Source organism: Caretta caretta, chromosome 7 (genome assembly GCF_965140235.1).
Source record: "Caretta caretta isolate rCarCar2 chromosome 7, rCarCar1.hap1, whole genome shotgun sequence".
NCBI classification, from domain to species: domain Eukaryota; kingdom Metazoa; phylum Chordata; order Testudines; family Cheloniidae; genus Caretta; species Caretta caretta.
Window position 1 is genome coordinate 24,112,786 of NC_134212.1, and position 24,673 is coordinate 24,137,458.

The 24,673-nt window shown below is 47.2% G+C and overlaps 1 protein-coding gene across 5 annotated transcripts in view; it reads right to left on the reverse strand.

The window, feature by feature from the left end:
* Positions 1-9,494: 9,494 nt before the first annotated feature.
* Positions 9,495-24,673, reverse strand: part of COL7A1 (collagen type VII alpha 1 chain) — a 132,839-nt gene continuing 117,660 nt past the window's right edge. For 3 of the 5 annotated variants that reach the window (XM_075130311.1, XM_048857964.2, XM_048857966.2), the window contains exons 118-122: positions 23,602-23,691; positions 22,521-22,616; positions 21,001-21,117; positions 13,494-13,673; positions 9,495-13,302 (exon numbers count right to left, since the gene is read on the reverse strand). In XM_075130311.1, the coding sequence (XP_074986412.1) occupies positions 13,253-13,302; positions 13,494-13,673; positions 21,001-21,117; positions 22,521-22,616; positions 23,602-23,691 (533 nt within the window). In that variant the 3' untranslated portion in view covers positions 9,495-13,252. Of the gene's footprint in view, positions 13,303-13,493; positions 13,674-13,771; positions 13,849-21,000; positions 21,118-22,520; positions 22,617-23,601; positions 23,692-24,673 lie in introns of those variants that run through there. The other 2 variants (XM_048857967.2, XM_048857965.2) reach the window with 2 other exon arrangements.

The following is a 24,673-nucleotide window of genomic DNA, read 5'->3' on the forward strand; positions in this document are numbered from 1 at the left end:
TTTATTTTCTGCGTCCAATTTGTGCCATGAGCTCTGCGTTGGCTGCTGCTTTGGCCCGCATCTGCTTAGCTTTGGCTAGGTCTATCAGGATTTTCAGGATATGGGTGGGGACATCAAGTGATAGGGAGAACTTGGTCCCAGGGCTGCTCTTTTTGACGATCATGGCTTTCTTGTGGCTGAGTGAAGGCAGCAAGGAAAGCGTCCTCTTGGCTGACTCCTCCAGTAATGCCCAACGTGTTTCCTTGTGGCTAGACCCAGCCTCGTCACCACTACTATGGCGACTTCCATTTGCTACTGAGAGGCCCTTAGCACCAAGCAGGTTCAGGATCTTGCTGTTTTCCATGGTTTCTCTGCTCACCGGGTTGTCTCTCTTCTCAGGGCCAGTTTGGTGAAAGTTTGCTTCAGCATCATAGATATTCTGAAGCATCTCACGCCCCATTTTCTTAGAGGCTCTTGCTGGAGCCCAGGACAGAATCAGGAAGCTCAGTAACACTAAGATTCTGTGGCAGGGCATCATCTGGGAAATCTGCAAATGAACATGCATTGCACTTTCAGTAATGAGCAGGGGCCATTCCATGGAAAATCAACAGGCTGTGTACAGAAAGAAAGTGTCTTTACACATGTTATAGCTGCAAATCCTTGTCCCGTATCAGCCATGTAACATTCTGCAAAAGGGGGATTTTCTTTTAACTGACATTAACTTGTTTTGCTGCCAGCTGCACCCAAAATGTTTAGCAGCAGAGCAGTCACATTCTATCTGCATGCAGCTGGCAGGTGCATACTGCCTGGTTGTGCCTCAACAGATGCCTACTTGTTAGTGGTGAGTGAAGTGATTTGTGTGTGTTTTGTATATCGCTTTGTAAAGTGCATTGGGACCTCAGGAATAAAGGCAGTAGAGCAATGTAAAATACCATGCAGGTAAGAAAGATATAGAAAGCCAAGGATGTGGTTGAGACAAGGCCCCTGCTCCATCTCTACATGTGCGGATTCCTGTCTGTTATGGGGGAAATCTTGGGGGAAGGTGCTCTTCAAAGCAGCTCTGTGGCTATTTTGTGTTGCTTCACCAGTGCAAAGCAGCTGGAGCCAAGGATCTGGCCCGTTACCTACAACTTGCATTGCTTCTCGTATAATATGGAGAAAGGGGCGAAAAGCACCTTAGACAAATGGAGGGCCAAAAAAATCATGTTTTGAGAATGACAAAGCCCAACGTATTTAGGGCTGCAAATGAGTCCTTAGAGCTAGTGAGAAGTGCCGGGCACCCTGCGTCAATGGGTTGCAAATCCTCAGAGTTTGAGGGATACCTTTGGGTAAGTGGCTGGGGTTTTAAAAATATATTATTTCAAGTCTTTCTTCAAAATAAAGATTTGCCGTTTTTGTACCAAGATGTTTGATTGAGTTCATCTCTGCCGAAAGCTTGCCTAGCATTTCAAGGGAGTTTGAGGGACACTGATGGGGTGGAGGCAAATCCCTTTCAGTTTGCTGCTGTCTAGGAGGCAGGAATTAGCCTATCTGTTTAATGTATGGTCACTGGGAATGCTAGCAATGCCTAGGTCTGTCTGCATGGGAGTTGCTCACCACTGTTCTAGGTACATCCAGGCAAAATGCCCCTGCTTTGCTTCCAGACATGATAGGTGCATCCCAGATAGAACACACATACTGTCCTGCCCAGTGTACCAGGAACATCCAAGTAAAACACTTCTGTTGTGCTGGCAAACATACCAGGTATGCTCACATCTGGGATTTAGTCTGTTCATGGCCTAGGCCAAAAGTGACATAATCTGGGACTATCCCCTTAAACACAAATCTTATGGGGGACTAGTCCATCACCTCCCCCAGCTCCAAAGGGCAAACATTTTGCCCATTTAACACTTATTTTACAACTTTTATTTTCACCACAATCTTTTTAAAGGTTATTGGCTTGTTAATGGAGGAGACAGTTCCCTATTGTTTTTACGTATGTTGTTTAGGCAGTTAGTTCCTTTGCCCATTACTGATGCTTCCTCTTCTGACAAACCCCAGAATGCAGAGAACACCCCTCCCCCCGCCCCCAAACAGACCTTTGGAAAGTCTTTTTCCTAGGCAGCCTCCGAGAATTTGCCAAAGTTATCTGCAATGATTTATTTCTAGGGGGAAAGGCAGAGAAATCCCTCCTCACTTCCAAACTGCCACCTCATTGTAAATGCTCTGTACCCGCCCACACTTTCCCCCAGCCAGGGAACACCCTCCCCCTTCCCCCACAGTTGACATTTTAATTTGTAGTTAGTGTACAAGGTGCTATTTAGCCCAGTCTGCCTCCAGAGCTTTGTGGCCTCCTCCCATCAGCAATTTCACAGAGACCCTCCTGGGAATTTCTAGCCAAAGAGGGTTCGAAGCTTGATTTTTTGGCAGCATTAGAGAGGGGAGAATTGGAAGGTTCGCTGGTGAGGTGTATGCCACAACTTTACCTTTGGGCCCTAAATGCTGAGGAATGTAGTTAGGCTGGGCAGGACTTCTGGGATGAACGGGTTGGGGAGGTAATGGACAGTAAGGTAACATTTCAATGGATTGGGACATTCCAGTTACCATCCCTTTTCCTTGTGATGTTGTTAGCTGATCTTCATGGTACTTTTGCATTTTTTTTCCTGATTAAAATGTTAATTTCCTCTTGGTTTCATGCCCTTTATCTATTCCATTAGCCAAGGAAATAAGCTTGAAAAACCTTTTCAGATTGGATCATGTCAGTTTAGGGAATTTATCTCAGGCTGGCAAAATAACAAGCGGAAGGGGCTATTAGATATTTCCCATGACTAAAAACTTATGATCTTTCCTTTGAACATTAAATTGGAAATTAAAAATGCAAATCTAAAGATTTTTTTTAGGCTCCCTTACCCTCATGCAATCTATTCTTGATACCCATTTCCCTATGATGCAATCATCTATGTTTTCTGGGGCACAACCTAACAGACTGGTTAACTAAGGCAACAAGAGATTAAGTAATTTACGTAAAATCATACGAGTCAGTGGCGGGAACAGAACTCAAGTCCTGTCTTCTAGGCACCTGCTGTACCCACTGATCACAGTGTTTTGTATAGCCAAGTATAGAACCTGTCTCTTGATGTCCAGTCCCTTCTGTTCTAAACACCAGACCCCACTCCATACAAGTTAGTCACTTGTATCTCACAAGAAAGAGTTTAAATTGATCCTCCACAAACATAGCTACCCTCACCTTGAATTTCTCTAGTCATTGGCCCAGAACTACCCATGGCAGTTGCCACACATCCCCAAACTCATGTATCAGTCCCCCAAGTTTGAAAAAGAATTGAAGAGACCTTGTGCTATGGATGCAGCCATGGCCACACATATCATTGTATAAGTGATGGGATCAGGAAATATTCCAAAAAGGTGATTGCCTTATAAGCACCACATTGGGGAAAGATCACCTGTCAGACTGACCTTCCCATCAAGACCTTTCCCTAATATCCAGGTTGCATTTGTTCTTCTTTTAACTCTAGTTCTTTATTCTTCATTTTAGCACCAGGGGGTCAGTGGGGTTAAATCTCCCTTGTGCTAGATTGTAATCCTGCAGGCATTTTTGTATCTTTAATTCTGTCACATTTTGCATAATTGGTTTTGCAGATTGAGTTCCCTCAATGTATCCTGTTCAGTCAGACACTCAAATCCCAGCACTGTTTTACTGAAGCTAGATGACTTGCTCGACTGTTAAGAATTCCTAGATCCCCAGGACAGGTTCGAACAAGTGGTTAGATGTCAGATTTCCATTTTCTGTATGGTCTCACGGGTACATTTGCCCAAGAAACAGGAGAAGGAGCTAAAAATCACATTTGCTGATTGTGTGAAACCAATTTCTCATAATCTCTCTCTCAATTCAATCTTAAGCATTTTAAATACATGGCAGGAGCCAGGTGCCAGAGACACAAATTAAAAGCATATATTCTCTCCCAGAGGATTATAATCTATCACTTAAATTAGACCCTTAATTTATTGTAAAGTCTGAAATCTCACCTTTCCCAGTAGAACCTTCTCCTGCCAGCCGTCTCCCGTTCAAATACAACTTTGTACAATGTCAACAAACTAGTCACACTCCACTGAAGTTAGCAGAGAGAATGGCTGAGTTAGGAGCCTCTTGCAACTGCTGCCTCTGCATAAGGGCAGCACACTCTCTTCATTCAGCTCCAGACTCCTGGGCTCTTATTGTCACCCCAGTGCTGTCTCCTCCTCCTCCTCCTCCTCCTCCTGCCCTGAGGCTGGGTATGACATGGGGTGAAGACGGTGTTAATGAGAATTTTGCCTCAGTACAGATGAGATCATCTCAGAAGGGCAAGGGGGGCATGCTTGCCCCCTTCCCCGGCTCCCCAGCAGCACAATGAGAGTGTTTCAGGGTATTCTGGGAATGTGATGCAGCAGAGTATTAATTATTTCATGTTTGACTATCAAGATGATTTTTCCATTTAATTGAGCACTCCTGCTCCTATCATCCTTGTTTAATCATGTGAGGCGGGGGAAAAAACACACATGCCAAAGCCTCAGGGAAGTATCAGTGACGCTTCTGGATAAGTGACATTCTCAGACATCAAATATATCATGCTGTAAAAGGTTTTCTGATTTTTAAATGTGCTGCTTTGGAGCCAGCAGCCTGGAGCCTCCTGGCTGCAATGATGTTACTGTGATATGCTGGCAAGTGGTGCATATCACATCTCTGGGTGCTTATCCCTTGTAAGTAACAGTACTTTGCATGGCTATAGCATCTCAAAGCACTTTACAAACAATCCATTTACCCACACAACATGCCCCACCCCCCTTACATGGGTCTCATCTTCATTTGTTGATGGGGAAACTGAGGCCCAGAGAGGTGACAGGGCTTGCTGAGTGGGGCATGAGGACTCAGGAGTCATAGTCCCCAGTTCCCTGGTCTAATAATTATTAAGTCAAATTATTACTGCACTGGGCAGGAGATGGACTGGATAACCCAACAGGACTTTTCTAGCTCTTCTCTGGTTATTTGCACATTTCTAAGACACCTATCACTGTAATATGTAGGCACCATTATCTACGTTTAGAACAACAGGGCCTTCAAATTCCTATCCCCTCTCCACAGATTGCACTTACTGGCTCCTGAGCCGTTCAGCTGGCATAGTTAATTGCAGCAGCAGTGTTGCTGGGGCCCTTCCACAGCTTATTTGTCGGGCTGAGGTCTTCTGAAAGAGAGGAGTCTGTGAAGGTTGCAAGACTCATGCTTAGCTTGATTATTGGTGATGCAGAGTTTCACAGACAAGGGCCTCTACCAAAAACGCCAAGCTCTCATGAATTGAGACTTGCACTTGGTCAGCCACACATCATCCCCAGAGACCAATGCAATCACGGTTGGATATGTAGGGAGAGGTGTCTGTGAGTCAAGATACAGCCCAGAAAGACTTCAGAGAGAAGGGCTAGGAGCAGACACAAAATTGACTTGGAAGTCATCACAGAGCTTGGGTATGATGTGCCCTCATCTAGTCCTTATGCCTAGTAGGGAGGAGTCTGCGTGCTGAAGCCCTGGCATTCCTAGGCAGCCTTCTGGGTCAGCCCAAGTTCAAGGTGAGTTCGTTAGCCCCCTAAGCAATGCTCTGTTTATCACCTTTAGCGAGGAGGAAGGCTCAGATCAGCCTCTTTCACTGCTGAACTATGGATGGGGGAACGGACAACTGGGATCTTCCCTGCCAGTTACTGTATGAGCTTTAGGAGGGCACTTTACAAACAATACCACCACAGTCTGGCAATGATAGAAAGCAGCTGGATGCCAGCCCCTGGCTTCTTATGTGAAATGAGTTGGTGTGTCTTCAGCCTAGTGTCAATTGGTGTTGCAGAATCACCACCACCACCAAGTTGGCATTAACCGGCACCTCTGTTAGCAGGCTCAGCCACCATCTGACCCCCAAAGAGCCCGTGTGACTGAACTCCCCTCTCACCACTAGAGAGGGCCCTGTTGAGGTTCAGGCTGAGACACACACACAGTGGTGGGGATAGATGGGGGAAGTTTGCCTTGTTGCTGCCCAAGCAAGTAAGCTATTCTTTTGATATGTGGGAATGAGTCTCTATCGCCATCAAGCCAGCACCATCCACTCCACCAGCAGAAATTCACATCCCCCCCGGCCCCAACCTATTTCAGCCTGCAGCCCTGCCTCCACTGAGGTCAGCCGGTGAACACTGAGCACATCAGGAGCCCAGCAGAGGGTGAAGCCAGCTCCAGGGCATCAATTATGGGTAGGGCCCTACCAAATTCACAGTCCATTTTGGCCAAATTCAGGGTCATAGGACTTTAAAAATCGTAAATTTCATGATTTCAGATATTTAAATCTGAACGTTCACGCTGTTGTAACTGGGAGGGGTCCTGACCCAACTCTGAAGGCAGCAGCGCATAAGGGTGGCATGGTATGGTACTGCTGTCTGGCTACTGGTGGGGCGCCGCCTTCAGAGCTGAGCACCTGGCCAGCAGCCACTGCTCTCCGGCCACCCAGCTCTGAAGGCAGCGCAGTAGGAAGGGTGGCAATACCGTGACCCCCCACAATAACCGTGCCACCCCGCCCCACCAATCGTTTTTTTGGGTTGGGACCCTAGTTTGAGAAATGCTGGCCTCCCTCCTGAAATCAGTATCGTAGAGCGTAAAAGCACACACAAGACCAGATCTCATGGGGAGACCAGATTTCACTGTCCAGGACGCATTTTTCACGGCCATGAATTTGGTAGGGCCCTAATTATGGGATGAGGCTGCTGACAGCAGTCAGTCACAGTCACACTCATGCACAATGGGACAAAGCCAGTTGTGAATGAATGGATCTGCTTTGCCTGGCCAGTTACTCCTGCCACACGCACACGGGGGTCTTTGTTTGATGCTATTAATAACCGTGTTCTGCGGCTTAGGCCTGGCAGGCTTCGGGCTGTGTTAGGGACCACTGAACAGCGCCCAGGGCTCCCCACTCAGAGGCTGACTGGAAGTTGAGTTGATGTGATTGCAATGACGCATGCATTGGGATACCCCTTGCTGAGCCAGCTCTCGCCCAGGCCAGGCTGGAAGTGTGCCAGGCTCAGATATCCAGCAGCCAGAGTCACGCCCTAGGCCACACTGGGCAGAGATGGGTTATTTTTAGACATTTTCGGTTTAGTTTGGGTTTTGTTGAGTGGGGGCTGTGCCCAGCACGGGAGTGGAGTAGGGAGATGGTGGCTGCTAGAATGAGCCCAGTGCTGCTAGAATGAGTTGAGGTTGCATAGGACAGGCAGGTCCTTCGGTACAGTGGGTGCTAAAGCAGCAGGATCTGAGCCTCGGGTCCTGTGGAGTCTCCATTTACTGGTAAACAAGTGCAAAGCGCTCTGACAGGACACGGAGCAAGAGACTCCTGCGTTATACTGCCATCTCTGATATTGCCCCCTTCTGTGTCTCTGGGCAAGTTACTTTCCCTTTCTATGCCTCGGTTTCCTCTTCTATAACAAGGGACAGCAGATACCTGTGGATGCCTCATAGTCGGGTGTTAGGGGCAATTTGTTCATGTCCGTAAAGTGCTCTGAAGATTAAGTCTACTATAGACTCAACCATTTGGTTGCAGAGTAAGCACTGCACAGAGGCCACGGAGTGGCTGGACTGGGGGAATTGTAGGGTAAGAGACCAGAACCTCACTCTGCTCCCATATGGGTTAAAGACACTGCTGGAAGCACAGGGCAATGGGTGGATTCTTCCTTGGTGTGTCCAGGAACTGTTTGGGACCCTGTTTCATCCTTTGCTCAGAAGGAGCTGAGTGTACAGGCTGCTTTCCAGCTCTCCTCCCATTCTCAGTGCTGAGCCCAACACAGAAACCTGCCTCGTTGATGCCTCTCACCTCTGCAGGTAATAGAGAATCTTGTGTTGTCGCTTACAGGGTCTGTCATGGTCCTATGGCTTTCATTGTTGGCCTTTAGCGAGGGCTGGATTCATTTATGTACCAACAGCCTGTCCTGCTTTACTAGCTGAAGCCACAAAGAGGGCAGGAGAAAGAATGCAGGGAACAGAGGCCTTCCTTATCAAGTGAAATCTGCCTGCCAGCTCGTCAGAGCAGCTGAAATTAGACTGAAGGCATGGATTCATATAAAGCATCGGGAACGTTATGCAGAGCCACAATCGCAGTGACACAGCATGTGCTGGACACATTAGCATTGTAGCTCTCATGCCCTAGCCCTTGCTGATGACTAAGTTGCTGATGCGGGCAGAGTGTCACCCAGGAAGTCACATGCTTGGTCATGTGAGTGAGGTGCGCAGCACTGCTGAGTGGGGCCAGAGCGCAATACTAACCTTAGTGGGCTAGTTTCTGTAATTAGCTGGCTGCGACTGTAAAGACACGCCAAAGAGGCAGAAATGACCATCATCCACTCGACAGTTTGCTGGGTGAATGTCATTTGGCATGGCACCTGCTCTGGATTCCTCAGCAATAAACCCCACATGACAAGGGTCATGTCCTCACAGCCTTGGGGCCAAAGTGTGTGCACCAGGGAGGAGGTTACCAAGTGCAGCCTTCTCGGAGCTGCAGGGAAAGACCCTGCTTTTGCTCAGAAGATAAGACTGCACCAGTCTCACTACTGACTGCACCCTGGGCACCAGAAAATGAGTGGGGAGAGCTGGCACATTTTTCTGTTATTGTAGGGTTGCTCCCAGATGCTAGACTGCGTTTACTGGTCAGTTATTGAAGGGAAAATTGCAAAAGTTGGATCATCTTAGTAGAGTTGCATGTGAGCACCAGGCACTTATGTTGGTTTGCTATCATCAGGTCACTTATGAGTCATGGCTTTTTATATAACAAGGAAAAAACAAATTTAAGTTTGTTTTTTTCAAAGAAATAAAAACAGAGCAACAAAGATTTAGATGGACTTTGTAAACAGACTTAAGAACAAAGATTAGGCGTATTTTGGGCCAACAAAACTTCAGTGGTTACTCTTTCAAAAATAATTTCAGCCTTGGTGAAAGGCCTTGAAAGAGAGCAGATCCTCTCCCATTTAGTTAACTTAAAATGGGGATGCTCGCCAGCAAAATGGACAATTAGCATTTGATTCTGGTGCTGTAATGCCCACTCCCTGGCCTGGGCATACTCCATGGAACTCTGAGGGATGACAGGCTATGTCGATCATTTCACTGCAGCTGACTGATGACAAGTGTATACTCCTGAACCCAGACAGATGGGTTTTGCTTCTTTTCAGCCAGTCGCAGTAGCAAGTTTAGGCTTGTGCATCAAATTGGGAACAATCCTCACATACTCTCTGTGGGGCTCTTTAATGGCAGCTGAGAGTCTTGGCACCAACTTGCTCCTCTCTATTAGAGGCCAGAAAGCAAAAGGGCTGGATAAAGTGATGGAGAGAGACACAAACATTTCTAAAGGCTCCAAAATTCCAGTAAGTGAAAAGTGCAGATACAGTGTGACGTAGCGATGAGCAAGAGGTTCTGGGGTGGGTAGGGAGAGGCACAGCATTAACAGACAGACTGGTAAGCCCAACAGAAATGAGGTATCACAAACTTTTATTTGCCAGATTTTGAGTTTTTGCACCATGTCACGAGAGGCACTTGACAGAAAAACAACAACCAAACATGACTTGCATCTAGATTCTGCAGGACCAGATCAACATCAGGCTCAAGGACAAGCCTTGTACAGTGTGTACCTGAGCAACTGGAGTGACACAATGTAACACGCTCTGGATGGTGCTGCGAGCTGCCTGCTTTGCTTACATCGCAAGCAGATTGAGCAGCTACAAAAGCAACAGAGGGTGGGAGCCTGCGATTGTCGTGACCCTTCTCTGAATCTATCCAGACAAATCTTCCTAAAGTCACTGCCAGGCAGGGTGGTATTTTTGCCTCTTTCACAGCTGTTGAGAGGTGACACGGAAGTGAAACTTACCACTGGATGCTGACAAACACGTCCCCAAAAAAGATGCAGGGAACATGCTGATAAGTTAAGTTTATCTTTAGTAACGATCTACAGCAAGGCCACACGGGCCCAGATGTAAGGAGGATGGTGGTTCTCCATTTCCAAGGGACCTTTATGGAAAAGCTGTAAGATTGTGCAAGAACGACAATGGAAACATTGCACAGTGCTGGATACCTGTGAAAGCACTGGGCACTGACTCAGGCATCCCACGGGAGTGAGCAATCCATGCAGGCTGGGAGAAGGTCTGTCCTCAACCGAGTCAGATGTTTTAGTGCCCATTACTGTAACAGGGGGCTTCTCACTCACACCCATGCTTTGAAGATCTAAGCCTGACAACTTCAGAGGAAGTTGCTGAAAGCATCACAGCACAATTCCGGCCAGCTGGGCAGGTGACATGACACGTCAGCAACTCTAAGATATTGCTGATTACTTAGGACTGCGTCAGGAGCCAAGACCTCAGAACTGTACTCTCTTATTAAAAGAATATCACAAATAATGCCCTCACCAAGCCAATTGGTATTAGCATCACTAGGGTATATGGGCCATTACCAGAAAACACAGTAGTAGTAGTCGTCTTTAGTAAGGATCTGAACTGTAACCAAAATGGAGATCTACAGCCAATGCCCTGAGATCACAACAGTGCTGCATACACACGTCTTCCCAGGCATAGTTCTTACTTTGTACTGTTCAACAGCAAGTCTCTCCCGCCCCACGAAGCCAGGCACTTGAACACCACACTTGAAACACCAGTCACATTTCCCTCAGCTACTCCTGTTGCAAGCCACGCCACAGGAACATGACCTGATGACTACAGAAACAATCTTTTAGAGTCACAATGTGGCTCCCTAACTTCTGTCCAGCCAGTGAAATCTCTCTGTACCTGTGTCTTAGCCCAGGATGTTTCCTCACTAGCGATCATTACAATAACTGCATCAGATTCAAATTACCGCAACTTTAAATGACACCTCCTTTGCATTCAGACACACAGACACATGTTGTATACATATACACACACACACACACACTGCAGCAATATATAGATATCATATATACACCCACCCATTGGCATGGTTTCAGATGTGACAGTTACCCTCATTTCCCTTTTCAGAACAGCTGTGTAAAGATGGGAGGTTTGTATTGGCACTTTACATAACTGAAAGAGAGTGTATGTCCAACTGTGGGCACAGTGTTTTGGGTGGGGAAAAGGGCAATGATATAAAACCGGGATTGCAAACAGTCTTTACAAAGCTTTTTAAAATGCCGTATGATGGCAGGAACTTACAATAGCATAGCACCATCCTCAGTGTTTCCCTGATTATTCTCATAACAAGGTTCAGCACCACTGGGTTAAAGAAAAGCATTGTTAAAATGGGTGTGGATCAATGTGCATCATACAGACAAATCCACACACACACGTAGACTTAAACACGCTCTGGCCTTTGTTTAGGTTTCTCCCAGTGCTGTCACTCTTGCTTGAGAATATTGGTTACTGTTCAGGATTAAGGTGAAACTTTTTCAAATGAAATTTATTTTGGGCGGAGGCGGGGAATGTTTCCTTTAACGGGTCTGTTGCTCTTTCACAGCTGCCTATGCCTCCCCCAGTGGCATAACAAGCACAGACGTTACAGCCTTTACCGCTGTGAAGCCCCCGCCTGGAACCTGAGAGGTTAAGTCAATTAGTAATTAAATAAAAATCATGATTTTCCAAATCCCAAGTCTCTACATGATGTCAACTTTGCAAATGGTCCCGACTAGAGTTTTTCTGGAATCCAAAATTAAATTTTTTCAACATCCTGATTTCTTTTCTTTAATCGGAGGTCTTGGATATTCCCAGGGACCTCTGTAAAATCACCTTTGCCTGGGTACAAAATTGCACTGGCGGTCCAGGCCAGGTGTGAATTGCATTTCCCAGCTGTTTTATACCAACTGAACGTTTGCAGGCATCAAGCAGTACACAGTGCAGGGGAGCAGCGCACGGGAGATGTAGCTAACATCCAGGATTTGGTGGAGGCCAGCAGGAAAGTGCCTTGAACAAGCCCCACCCATCACCCTTAGTTACTATAAAATGGTTTGTTTTGATGATGGCGAATGGAGTGTGCAAACAGTCTGGTCCTACCGGAGCATGGAGGTCTGAGATACCAACCAGGTCCTTTCCTTTGGCAAATGCTGTTCTGGAGCAGAACAGATTTCTTGGGGATCCAGAGGGAAATGCATGGACCAGGAGAGAGAGGCTGATCTCCGCTGCCAAGCCGTAAGCCACATTTTGCTATTTGCCACGTGCTTGTCTGTGAGGGCTTCTGAGCATGGAGCTAAGAGAAGAGTTATGCTGAGAATGGTGGAATTGCCTAGAGAGAAGGTCCCTTCTGGCTCAGGCTCTCGCTGGGGCTCGAGGAGAACTGACACCTGGCCAGTTTCTTCCAAGCCATGAGATCACATCTCTAAGATTCAAGGGCTGCCCAACTGGGTTGTGTTTCCTCCTCTCTGATACAGTCCAATTGCCTGGGATATGCCAGGAGAGGAGGGCAGCCTGTATGTTCTGTTCCTTTGGCAGCCCCAAGGGCGGAATTGCCAACAGCCCAACGAGTCCCCCCAAAAGACAAACAGCAAGAGAAAAGAAAGCACAACGTTACAAACCACGAAGAAGTATTTCCAGTGCCTGGGGGATGGGAGGGGACAGTTTCCAGGCAGAAACCAAGAAGATTTTATCCTTTGGAGAATTGACATCATGCAAACTTTGGCACTGAATCCAGGGGCTTTGTGCCTTTATGCTGCCATTCACAGCTGTGCTCACTGAGTGAGTGGGTCGCCAATTCCACAGGAGCAGTTTGGCTAGGAGACAGTCAAGCTGGCTAGTCCATTTCACAAGCAGTGGCCCACAGGCCTGTGAACCAGAAATAAAGCAAGTGGCAATACGAACAGGTTTGGTCTGGCTAATGCATTCTGTGTGTTCTTAGTCAACATCAAATAAATTAAAAAGCTCTAATTCAGAACTGTTGGCTTTTTAAAGAGGTTACAGCTATTTTTTTCCATTTGATAAAAATTTCACCTTAATTTAAAAATAATAAAAAAAAGTAAAACCACGAGCAACACAAATACTCATTATGAAATAGCACCACGTCTCTGCTCCGGCAAGCTGGCATGCGGGGCAACGCTGCAGGGAGCAGAGATGGCAACAAGGAGAGTCTCAGACCAAACACACCATGTGTGGCCAGGACCTGGGGCAGGCCCAGGGTAGGTTCCCCTGTAAGAGTCTTTCACTCAGAGGGCAGGTGGGGTCTTCTCTCCCTTTGGTCAGTTTCCCCCCGGACGGGAAAACCCCACTAAAACAGGGCAGTTTATGCATTCCTCTTTCCATCAGACGTGTTGTCAGCAGCAATTTGGACATCTGCAGAAAAAGAGGAAAGAGTGGTGAAAGCAGACGACTGGGAGTCAGGACCCCTACACCCCAGCATCTAGACACACTGGTGTTACAGCCTGCCCGTTTTCACCGACATTCTGGGCTGAATCAGCACAAAGGGACATTTACTGTCCTAGATCTACTGGCAATGGAGAGGAGCGGCACTGCTGGTCCCCTACCTGAATCTGCCTGGTGCCTGCATTGGAGATCACAGTCCTCCTTGGTGTAGAAACGGTTGAGGTTCCCCCTGCAGCCACTGTAGATGAAAGGCCGGCACTCTGCCACTTTTTGGTTATAATACCACCTGAGTGTGAATCTGCTGCAGTCTCCCTCGTCCAGGGGCAAGCTGCATGGGTCAGCTGGGAGGGGAAAAAAGTGAACAGAGTTGCTGGTTAGGTTCCCTGGGGCTGAGGGAAAAAAAGAGATCAATGCTTAAAAATCTGCTCTGACATCATACCTAGCAAAACATCATCAGAAGACATTAGGATGCCTCTTGCCCTTCAGAACCCAAGGCGAACCCCCAGTAAGGTACCGCTAGAGAGAAATGGAAAGGAGCCAGATGGGATTGGCAGTTTTATATGTGAATGGAAGACACTTAAACATTTTGCATTGGTCAGACCTCTGTGGAAAGGAAAACGGAGGCATACCACCTCACTGATTTAATGGCTGAATGCCATACTGATTCAACTCTGGAAAGCATTGGTATCTGCACTGTGTTCACACCCACTGAAAGGGAAGACGTGTTGTCTGTGCTGCAAAACCACAATGTATTTTCTAACAAGCCACGAAAGACACCCTTGGCTGACTCAAAATCATTACAGAAAGACCACAGCCACCTCCCAGCAGAGCTACAGGGCCACTGGCAAGGTTCAGGAACAAACTTGTACAGAAATACAAAGCATGTTAGACCTGGGAGTAATTAAAGAGTCTGACAGCTTTTGGGTACCACCTGTGGTCTTGGTCCCTAAGAAAGATATCACTGTAAGGTTTTGTGTTGATTACAGATAACTCAGGGTGGGCACAGTACTAAATGCTTATCCGATGTCTAGAATAGGTGATATGCTAGATATCTTAAGCAAAGCTAAGATATCAGCTTTTTTGATTTGGCAGAGATTATTGAAATATTCCCTTAGATGAGGCTGCACAGAAGAACGCCACTTTCATCACTGACACGGCTCTCTGAGTTCACAATGTTACCATTTGGGATAATTAATGCAGGGGCCACCTTTCAGAGGCTTTCAGCCAAGTGTTAAATGGTTCAGAGGTTTGCAAGGGCCTATGTCAATGACATTGCAGTGTTTGGCAACATTTGTGCTGAACACAAAAAACACTTACAAACGGTGCTGCCAAAGCTCAAAAAGGGAGGTCTACCCATAAAAGCCTCTTAAGTGTCAAATTGGAGCAGCCAGAGTTCCTTATTTGGGACACTGGGTAGGGAGAAGACAAATATCTCCTGAACCCTTGAAAGTTGAAACCACAGTAAATTGGTCTGTACCCAAACCAAAAAACAGGTTCAATCTTTCATAGGTCTGGTAAACTATTACAGAAGGTTTGTGTATCTGCAATCACAGGCCTATGTAAAAAGACAAACCCTAACAAAGTTGTATGGACAAAGGCAGATAAGAGAATTTTGATAAGCTAAAGAAAGTCTTGTCTGAAAAAGCCTCTTCTCGCTAGTCCAGATTTTGATAAAATGTTTGAACTGTGCACAGATGCATCAGACCCTGGGTTAAGGCCTATCCTGATGCAGACAGGGTAAACAACAAGAAACACCCCCTTGCTTTCTTAAGCAAGAAATTATTCTGTCATAAAGAAAGTATGTTATGCAATTGTGTGGACAGTCAAGCAGTTTAGGCCCTATCTTCTTAACAGGAAGTTCAGAGTTTTAAGGAATCATTATCTGTTGATCTGGTTAAACAAAATTAAGGCTCAAATTCCAAGCTTCTGCACTAGAGATTTATACTACAAGAACTTGATATGAAGATTGTTCATACCAAGGGAGAAGAAAACATGGTGGTAGATGCCCTGTCCGGGAAAGAGGGCCCTGACCTGCTGCCTCCAGGTCAGCCAGTGGCTAACCCTACTGCAGCTTTGTAAGGATGGAGGTCTGATGAAATACACCCCTGTATTCACACCCTATGCACTATTGTAATAATCTTTGTATAAGGTATGCCTTGTAAGGTATCATTTCAAAACTCAATTTGCTGGTCAGTACTGTCCAGATAAAATATGTGTGGAAACACTGTATGTGAAGTTGTAAGTGTTACACTACACCCTATATTTGTCATAGTAATATTATGATGATATGATTATGGCATAATTATGATGCATTTTGTAAAAGATGGGTCATGTAAGGTGTCATTGGAAAAGTTATAATTTGCTGGTTATGATTATCCTATTTGTATGCATGTATCATTTTTGTATCTGAAGTGATGAATACTGATTATGGATCCGAATTTCAAATGGGATTACTCTGGAAGACACCCACAGCCAGCCTTTCAGGTACAACAATGAAGAAACCTGACAGTTAATAGGTCATCAGCAAAGACAATGGGCTGTGGAATAGCTTAACCTTCCTGTGGATGTTTCAGCCAACCTGTAAGTAATGGCTGCTATGACTCTGCAAGGGCATGTGACCAGACCACATTTCTCTAGACTCCATTTTGGGTGCCTGTATTTTTCCACAAACTGGGCTGGGAACTGTTTTTGGCACAAAGGGTTCCTGCCATATGGAATAGCTATATAAGGCAGGGAGTGACATCATCTGTTGTTCTTCACTCCCCCACAACTCAATACTTGAGAGAAGCTCCAAAAGAAAAGAACTTGGAGCGGGGGTGGGGATCCCACGCTGCAAAGCAAGTGCAGCTTGTGCCTTGAGAATCTGTAAGCCTGCTTGTATCATCAGTCAAGGTGAGAAATTGTTAATTCAAATCCTATCCTTCTAGTATGTTAATCTTAATTTGCTATAATTTATACGCACTTAAAATCTATCTTTTTGTAGTTAATAAACTTGTTTTATATTTTAACCTAAACCAGTGTGCCTTTAAGTGTCTGGGGAAAAACCTCCGCTTAGTTACCACAAGTGTGCATACTCCTCTCCCTACTGAGTGAGAGGCGAACTGAGTAATAAATTCATATTGGTCGGGATTTTGATCTGGGCAGGACAGCTCCTTGGTTCGAGGCTGGGAGAAATCTTGGCTGTAGCCTTTCTATTGTTGGTTCATGCAATGGCTGGTCAAAGCCTGCATGTAACTGCGGCTGGGTGTGTCCCTGCCTGTGGAAGTGTAAGACCCGGAGTTGTCTAGAGCTTGTCACAGCAGCAGTGTGAGAGGGAGCCCAGGCTGGTCAGTCAGAGGGCTCAGTGGTACCCCAGTTCCAGGTGGCACTCTGGGGGGAACCCATCACAATAAGGTTCCCCTGTATCATGTTAAGAGTGCATGTTCAAGACCCACGTAGCAGCAAACTGGTCAAACAGGCCTGCTGGGAACAAATAAGTGTATGTTTGCCTTAATTTGCATTTAAGCAGTAAACAGAGTCATCAAGCAGGAAGGGAAAACAAAGGAAGCTCAAACATATAGGAAAAACAGCAGGGAACATCGTGCCCCACAGACGCCGTCTCCTACTTCTCAGCTGGAAAATGTTTTTCAAGAGAGGGACAAACTATAAAAAGAAGGGTCAAACACCCCAGGACACCACCTCTTTCTCTCTCCCTCCGTCTGTCTCTAGCATTGCTCCTAAGATGACCAAAAAAACCAGCTGTTGGACTCTGGGGGTGGGGCATGTTAACATTGCTGGAAGCATGTGGTGAGAAATTTTGCTTGAATCTAATATAGTTTGTTAAGTTAGGCACTAGTAGGCGTTTTATCTTTATTTCTCTGGTAACCATTTCTGACTTTTATGACTCATTAGTTGTACTCACTTAAAATCTATCCCTTTGTAGTTTATAATCTTGATTTACTGTTTTATCTAATCCAGTGTGTTTAAATTGAAGTGTCTGGGTAACTCTATTTAAGATAATAAGCCAATATATTATTCCCTTAAAGGAATAACGGACTTAAAATATTTGTACAGTCCAGGAGAGGGTGGGCAGTACAGGACATACATTTATGGGGGGAAATCCAGGACTGAGGGCACGTTGGGGTCACTCTGCAGTAGAAGCAAAGCTGATGAGAGCCAGGGTGTAACTGGCAAGGTGTGGCTTGCATGCAGTTTGTGAGCAGCCCAGGTGGGAGCTACTTCAGCAAGGTATTGTAAGGCACACAAGGTTGCATGGCAAGGATGACACAAAAAGAAAAGGAGTACTTGTGGCACCTTAGAGACTAACCAATTTATTTGAGCATGTGAGCTGTAGCTCACGAAAGCTCATGCTCAAATAAATTGGTTAGTCTCTAAGGTGCCACAAGTACTCCTTTTCTTTTTGCGAATACAGACTAACACGGCTGTTACTCTGAAACCTGTCAAGGATGACACAGGCCCTCACTGGTCTGAATCGTTCCCCGATATGTCACAATACCGTCTCACCTAAACCTGAAGGTCAGTACCTGGATCCTATGGTGACTGGCACTACGTCAGCACTTTGGATAGCTTTCTCAGCCCTGAACCCTGATACTAAGATTCGCATCTGCTGGATAAACCACCAGCTCTTGAAAGCCTATGTGATCCATCCCTATGCTTCAAACCTTGTACTGGATTGGTAGCCAAAGCACTGTCAGAGAACCAAATGCAACTGCTGATCACCCTCACCTTTACTGTGGCTCTAACACAGGGACACACAAACTTTTTGGCCCGAGGGCCACATCTGGATATGGAAATTGTACAGCGGACCACGAATGCTCACGAAATTGGGGCTTGGGGTACGGCAGGGGGTGCGGGCTCTGGGGTGGGGCCAGAAATGAGGAGTTCAGGATGCGGGAGGGGGCTCCAGGCTGGGGCAGAGGGTTGAGATGCGGGTGGGGGGTGAGAGCTCCAGCTGGCGGTGTGGGCTCTGGGGTGGGGCTAGAAATGAGGAATTCAGGGTGCAGGTGGGGGCTCCGGGCTGGGGCAGAGGGTTGGGATGCAGATGGGGGGTGAGGGCTCTGGCTGGGGATGCAGGCTCTGGGGTGTAGGAGGATGGGACAAAGGGGTTTGGAGGGCAGGAGGGGGATCAGGGCTGGGGTGCTGGAGGGGGTCAGGGGTGCAGACTCCGGGCAGCGTTTACCTCAAGCAGCTCCTGGAAGCAGTGGCATATCCCCACTCTGGCTCCTATGTGGCGGTGCGGCCAGGTGGCTCTGCGCACTGCCCCATCCACAGGTGCTGCCCCTGCAGCTCCCATTGGCCGCGGTTGCCAGCCAATGGGAGCTGTGGGGCGGTGCTTGGGGCAGGGTCAACATGCGGAGCCCCCTGGCTGCTCCTATGCATAGGAGCCGGAGGGCGGACATGCCGCTGCTTCCGGGAGCCGCGCAGAGCCATGGCACACGTGGAATGGGGCAAGCCATGAACTCCGCTCACCGGCAGGAACTCAAGGGCCAGAATAAAACGTCTGGAGGGCCGGATGTGGCCCCTAGGCAGTAGTTTGCCCACGTCTGCTCTAACAGATGCCACAATGCAGTGCTGTGATCTGGATATTTGAAGCATTGCAGTTTGGGACCTGTAGTCTCTCTCTGGGTGGCTGCTATCTGCTCCATTTCATGCAAATTAAAAGAAACATTGCTTTTAGCAACGTGCCAATATGATCTTTGCTGTACTGTACTAGATGCTTAGTATTTAGGGCATTGCTGTTTCTGGGAGGGGTAAGAATCCTCTATAGAATCCTCATTAACAACATGGCAGGGCACAGAGACTATAAGAGGAGGATCTTTGTTTTCCACCCAAAGATTTCCTTTTTCTTCCTTCCTTCTGCACAGTACAAAGAGTTTTATTCACTCAGCCATGATTGGACACTTAACAGTTGGGAGACAGGCACCATCTCCTCCCTGCAAAAAAAATGCCAGATCTCTACCACTACTCAGGGGTCACTGTTAGCACAGACCACTAAATTTATTAGTCACTTTACTGGGAGGTGGGAGAAAAAAATCAGATTAACAGTTTCAAAAGAGGGTGGAGGGGGAGAGTGGTGGCTCCCCCTTGTGATAGGAGAGTTATCAGGCAGGTCTGCTTCTTACCTGCCTCAGAGGTCTCTCTCCTCTGCTGGCCGTGCTCAGGAGCTGCCCTGGGGATGATCACTTTTACAAACAGAAGTAAAGTACTTGTTTAGGAAGTCCTTGTTTGCCAGAGGAGAAGCCTCCTAAACCTGACTTCCCTTATGTGAAGAAGAAGTGGAAAGGCTAATGGATAGACTGTGGGTTCAGGAAAACCTCTGGGTTTATTTCACAGAGGCAGTGCAAGATAGGAGGATGAGTGGGTCATATTCCAGAGCTGGCTTGCCCACAAGTATCAGGAATGAAAGGCGGAAGATGCTGGCTCCCCTGAACTGTAACAAAGCCCTCTCCCATGCCACACCATGCACAGGTCACCTGCCCTTTCACCTCAAGATCAGAAGTCACAAAAATGAGGTCCCAACTTGCATGGGGACAAATCGCAACATGTAAGCAGCAGAGTTGCTTGAAAATCCTTCAGAACTTAACTATTGTACATCATTACTATGCTATCTCCTCTCTTGGTGGCAACCTTGTGGTCCTCCTTTTTGCTGGAGCTTTCTGTTGGAATCTACGTTTCATGAGACAGGGAAGTCCTGGAGCCCTTGTGAAATACCTTCAGGGACCAAATTTCCACACCCAAATAGCCTTAGAGAATATCAGCAGCTTCAGACCTTAGAGAGAAGTCTTTTTCTCCTGATTATCCAACACCATTCAGTGAGGTCTCCATAAATGGCAATTTCAGAGTCATCACGCTTCCCATCAGATTCCCATCTACAGTCCATGCCAAAATTATGGCTAAGTCCTGGGCTCATCTACAAGAATCTAGGCAACTAGCTCTTAAATCATATTTCTAACGTGTCCCAAAGCAGGGCATAAAGGCTTCCTTTCTTCCTCTTTCAGGTTACAAGGACTTCTTTTCTGCCCCATTGATTTGGGAGGTGTCTGCCTTGTTGCTGTATTACAGGAGTTGATTTTACTAAATAGCAATTACAATGCACGCGGGTTTTGAATTTTAAATGCAGGATACATAAGCTGAGGTTTCACATAAAATACTACCACCGAGCATATTTAACAGGAGGATCCCGCCTTTTTTCCTGAAGAGGCCACTTCTGTTGTGCCTGAGAAGGAGTTCGGCCTCCATGGCCCAATGAGCCCTTGGCTTCTCCGTCACAAGTGAGATCAAGCTGGAAAATGTTTGCAGCTGTGCTGTGATTTTGTTTTGTGGATGCTTGTCCACTAAGAACTGGACAGAGATCCACCCACTCCTTTCACATAGGCTGCCAAACACCCTTCAGATGGTAACAACTTCCACTGGGCAGGCTGGGCACAGTGACTGAGAGGTGAAAGGCTCCGTATCCTGTTCCCACCTCACATGCCAGCCAGCCTCACTGCAGGAAGCAGTCACGCACATCGACTTTACCGACCCCTAATGACTAGGTTAGAAAGACAGAGGACCACATAAAACCAAGTCTGCTTCTTTTTCTCTGCTCCCCCCTCCACCCCCACCTCCCCCGAGAGTGCTGGCGGGTCTCATTTTCCTCAGAGCTGTCGGAAGGTTAAGAAAACTCACCATCACTCAGCATGGTGCTCTCTGTCCCATCAGCTTCCAGGCTCTCTTCATAGTCCTCCATTGCGTAGACATGCTCGTACTCAGGATCATTTGTGTTCACAACACGCACCTCGTGCCCTGGAAAATAACACCGGCCATATCAGAAGGGCCACAGGACAGGAAAGTGCAGGGTGGGAAGGGCAGGTGGATGAGGTCACTGGGCTAGCTGCCCGAGCCATGTGGGAATTCATCCCTCATCATTCCTAGGATGATGACAATTGGCCTGCAGCTTTGATCCTAGGAGCAGATTCAGTAACAGGCCTGGTCAACATGCCACTGAGTTGCCTGGCTGGTGCACTGGCTTGTTTGCACAAAGGTAGCCGGAGGGAGAGGAGTTGGCTGCACTGCTCAGTAACTAACCGTGCCACAGGGGTCACTTCCCTGAAGGTGCAGTGTCACAGCACAGGGACCTGTGTGGCTACAGCTACACTAGAACATGTTGTGCTCATTTTACTGGGATGGACACTATGCCTGGAAAACAGATACAAAATGTTCTAGAGCAGACAAGGGGTGTGTGGGGGCAGGACACAGGGAAGCGAAGAGGCTGTCACCGAAAACGCTAACAATTAAATAAATGGGGAATGAACACCCTCTCTGGAGACTTATCTCTGCAAATCTCTCTGTGCCCTATCTCAACGGGACAACAGAGAAGCTGGAAAAGGAGCTAGAGGGAGGATTTGTGCCACCTTCACTTACTACTGGATGCAATTCAGGTTTAGATGTTTACCCACCAACCTATGCTGCTTTACCAGCCATGCTGTAGCATCCGGCCAATCAATCCTTCCAGTCATTCTACACACTTGCCTTCACATTCCCATCATTCTTCAGACATTCCCTCTTCCCATTCCTTTCACCCCCTCTACCTATGAGCCCATCCATTCATCTACTCTCCATCCATATTCACTCATCCACGCACCCGTCATCCTGGACATTCACACACCCATTACATTCACATACCCTTCCATAAGCCATGTGACCATACTGCAGTATCTATCCAAGCCATACACTTACTCCTCTACTCAGTTACTGTTTATCTTTCCATGAACCTACCCATTCATCCTGAGAACCTTGTGCACTCCAGCTGTTTGATAAACAACACTCCTTTCATTCTGCACATCACTCTCACTCGCCTGTCCCTCTGATCAGTTGATCCAAAGGTGGTTGGGGTTTGACGTCATAGCAAAGACATCCCTATATGTTCTGTGTCATTGCGAGAATGCAGATGCCCTTCATTAAGTCATAATACAATGGCCCATATCTAGGTGCATCTTAGCATTAAGGTAATAAATAGCCAGAACTCTACTTTTAAATGGCCTGCAGCTGCCTTAGGTTCTCTGAGTTACTGTTACAGAAGGTGGGTATTGCAATCCCTTGGTACCCGCAAGTGAAGGACATTGTAATGGCAGAGCTTCCATGCAGGACTCACAAAGTCAGCACTGGAGAACGATTATGATGACAGGGCACAAAGAGACAAGACTCACCCTCCTCTTCTTCAGCGTGTGACAACTTAAGCACAGGGACTAGATGAGCATTAACAGACAGGAATGGTTGGGTGGATGGATAGTTGGGGAGAAGACCTAAGAGAGGCAAGGACACAGCACAGACATCAAACAGGACATAAGAATGACTGACATGGCTCCCCTCCCCCCGACAAGTCACGGGCTAATGCTCAAGAGCAGCATCAGCACTGTCCACTTCCAAGACTGCTAACAGCCAGACAGACATGGTGCAAAATTAGCATTGCGTTGGAGACCTAAGGGAAGAAATAGGCATTATGGAGAGAAGCACCATAGACGGGCAGGTCTGGACCACCTCTTGCGGCCCGCCATTGGACACTGAACAGCAGCACTTTGTCTGCATCAGCCCTGGCCTGTGGCATAATCTATGTAATTGTATCCTCCTGCCTCTGATGGGACAGGACCTCCTGGGACAGAGGCTAAATAGAAAAATTCACCCTACTGACTCCACTGCAAGGTGATGGCAATATAGATGCTGGAAATACCAGCAGAAAGAGACCTGTAGGCAGGATGCATGCACAAAGGGAGATATATTCTCTTCAGATTCCCTTCATCCTAATCCACCCAATCCCCTCAGCAGAACTGGGCTTCCTGGAGCGGGCAGACATGCTCTTGAACACAGCCCTTGGTGAGTTAGAGTTTGAACAATATACAAAAACAACAAGGCAGCTGTCAAACACCAGTGGAGGACAAGACAGGACACAGACGAGCACAGCAAAGGTCTTCCCAGATATGAGGCAGGCTCACTCATGGCTCTGGATGAGGCATGTGGTCACAGATTCTACACACAAATAGGAAGGTACTACAGGAATGCTGAGAAGCCTATGAACACTGTGCCCTGTACGAATGATGCCTCCAATACTAAACTCAGCCTTTCCCCAGCTTGGTACAGCCTGCTGGGTCTGGCTGGAAACAGTGTGGAATTATCTACTAGAAGATAGTCTCTCTCACTCTCTCTTGCCATTCAAGGATGAAGTCTGCTTGGCTCTGCTCTGGACCGGTTTGGCATGGGTGGTTTAGAAAGATGCTCTGCTTTCTCAATCACCTGTTCTGCCGTGATCCTGATTTCCTCTGGTATTTCTTCTTCCTCTCCTGGAAGATTTATGTCTGTTCCTTGCATGTGTCCCCCATCCTCCTTTGAGAACAATCAGGCAAATAATTCATTTCATGTTTGCCCAAACATTACCTACCTCTGCGTCATAGCTCCTCGTTGCCAGGCTTACACTGCTGGCTGCCCTGCTGGCCTCCTCTTCCCTACAATCTTCAGCTGTTTTTTTACCATTTCTGGGAACCTGCTATGAAACCCTCCTTCCTTCTTCCCCTTTGCTTTCCTCACCAGCCCTCTCTTCCCTTCCCTTCCCTTCCCTTCCCCCACTCACCTCTCTCTTCCTCCCCTGATCCACACCAGGCTTAGCCCTTGTGCAGGAACAGATCTTACCCTGGATGAGTCTGTCAATGTCCTTGTGCCATCTTATTCTCCTTACTCTAGTGCAGGGGTCGGCAACCTTTCAGAAGTGATGTGCCAAGTCTTCATTTATTCACTTTCATTTAAGGTTTCACGTGCCGGTAATACATTTTAATGTTTTTTAGAAAGTCTCTCTCTCTGTAAGTCTATATATTATATAACTAAACTATTGTTGTATTGTAAAATAAACAAGGTTTTCAAAATGTTTAAGAAGCTTCATTTAAAATTAAATTAAAATATTGACCTTATGCTGCCGGCCAGCTCAGCCTGCTGATGGTCTGGGGTTCTGTTCACCTAGGCCGGCAGCGGGCTCAGGGGGGCCAGTGGCTGGGACCCCGGCTGGCAAGGGGCCGGCAGCCAGAACCCTAGACCGGCAGTGGGCTGAGTGTCTCAGCCCGCTGCCACTCAGGGGTTCCATCCGCTGGCTCCTGCCAGCCGGGATCCCAGCTGCAGGACCTGCTCAGCCTGCTGCCGGTCTGGGGTCCCGGCCCTGCCCACATACAGTGGGTGCCTACCTTCTCCCTGGTTCTGGCCATTCTCTTCCTCTCTCTCTGCACTGAGCTGAGCGTGGGAGTGCACTGAGCACAGGGCTGGGGGTGAAGGAGTAGCCTGGGGGTTGGGGTGTAGGGTCTGGCCAGGTGCTAGAATGAGG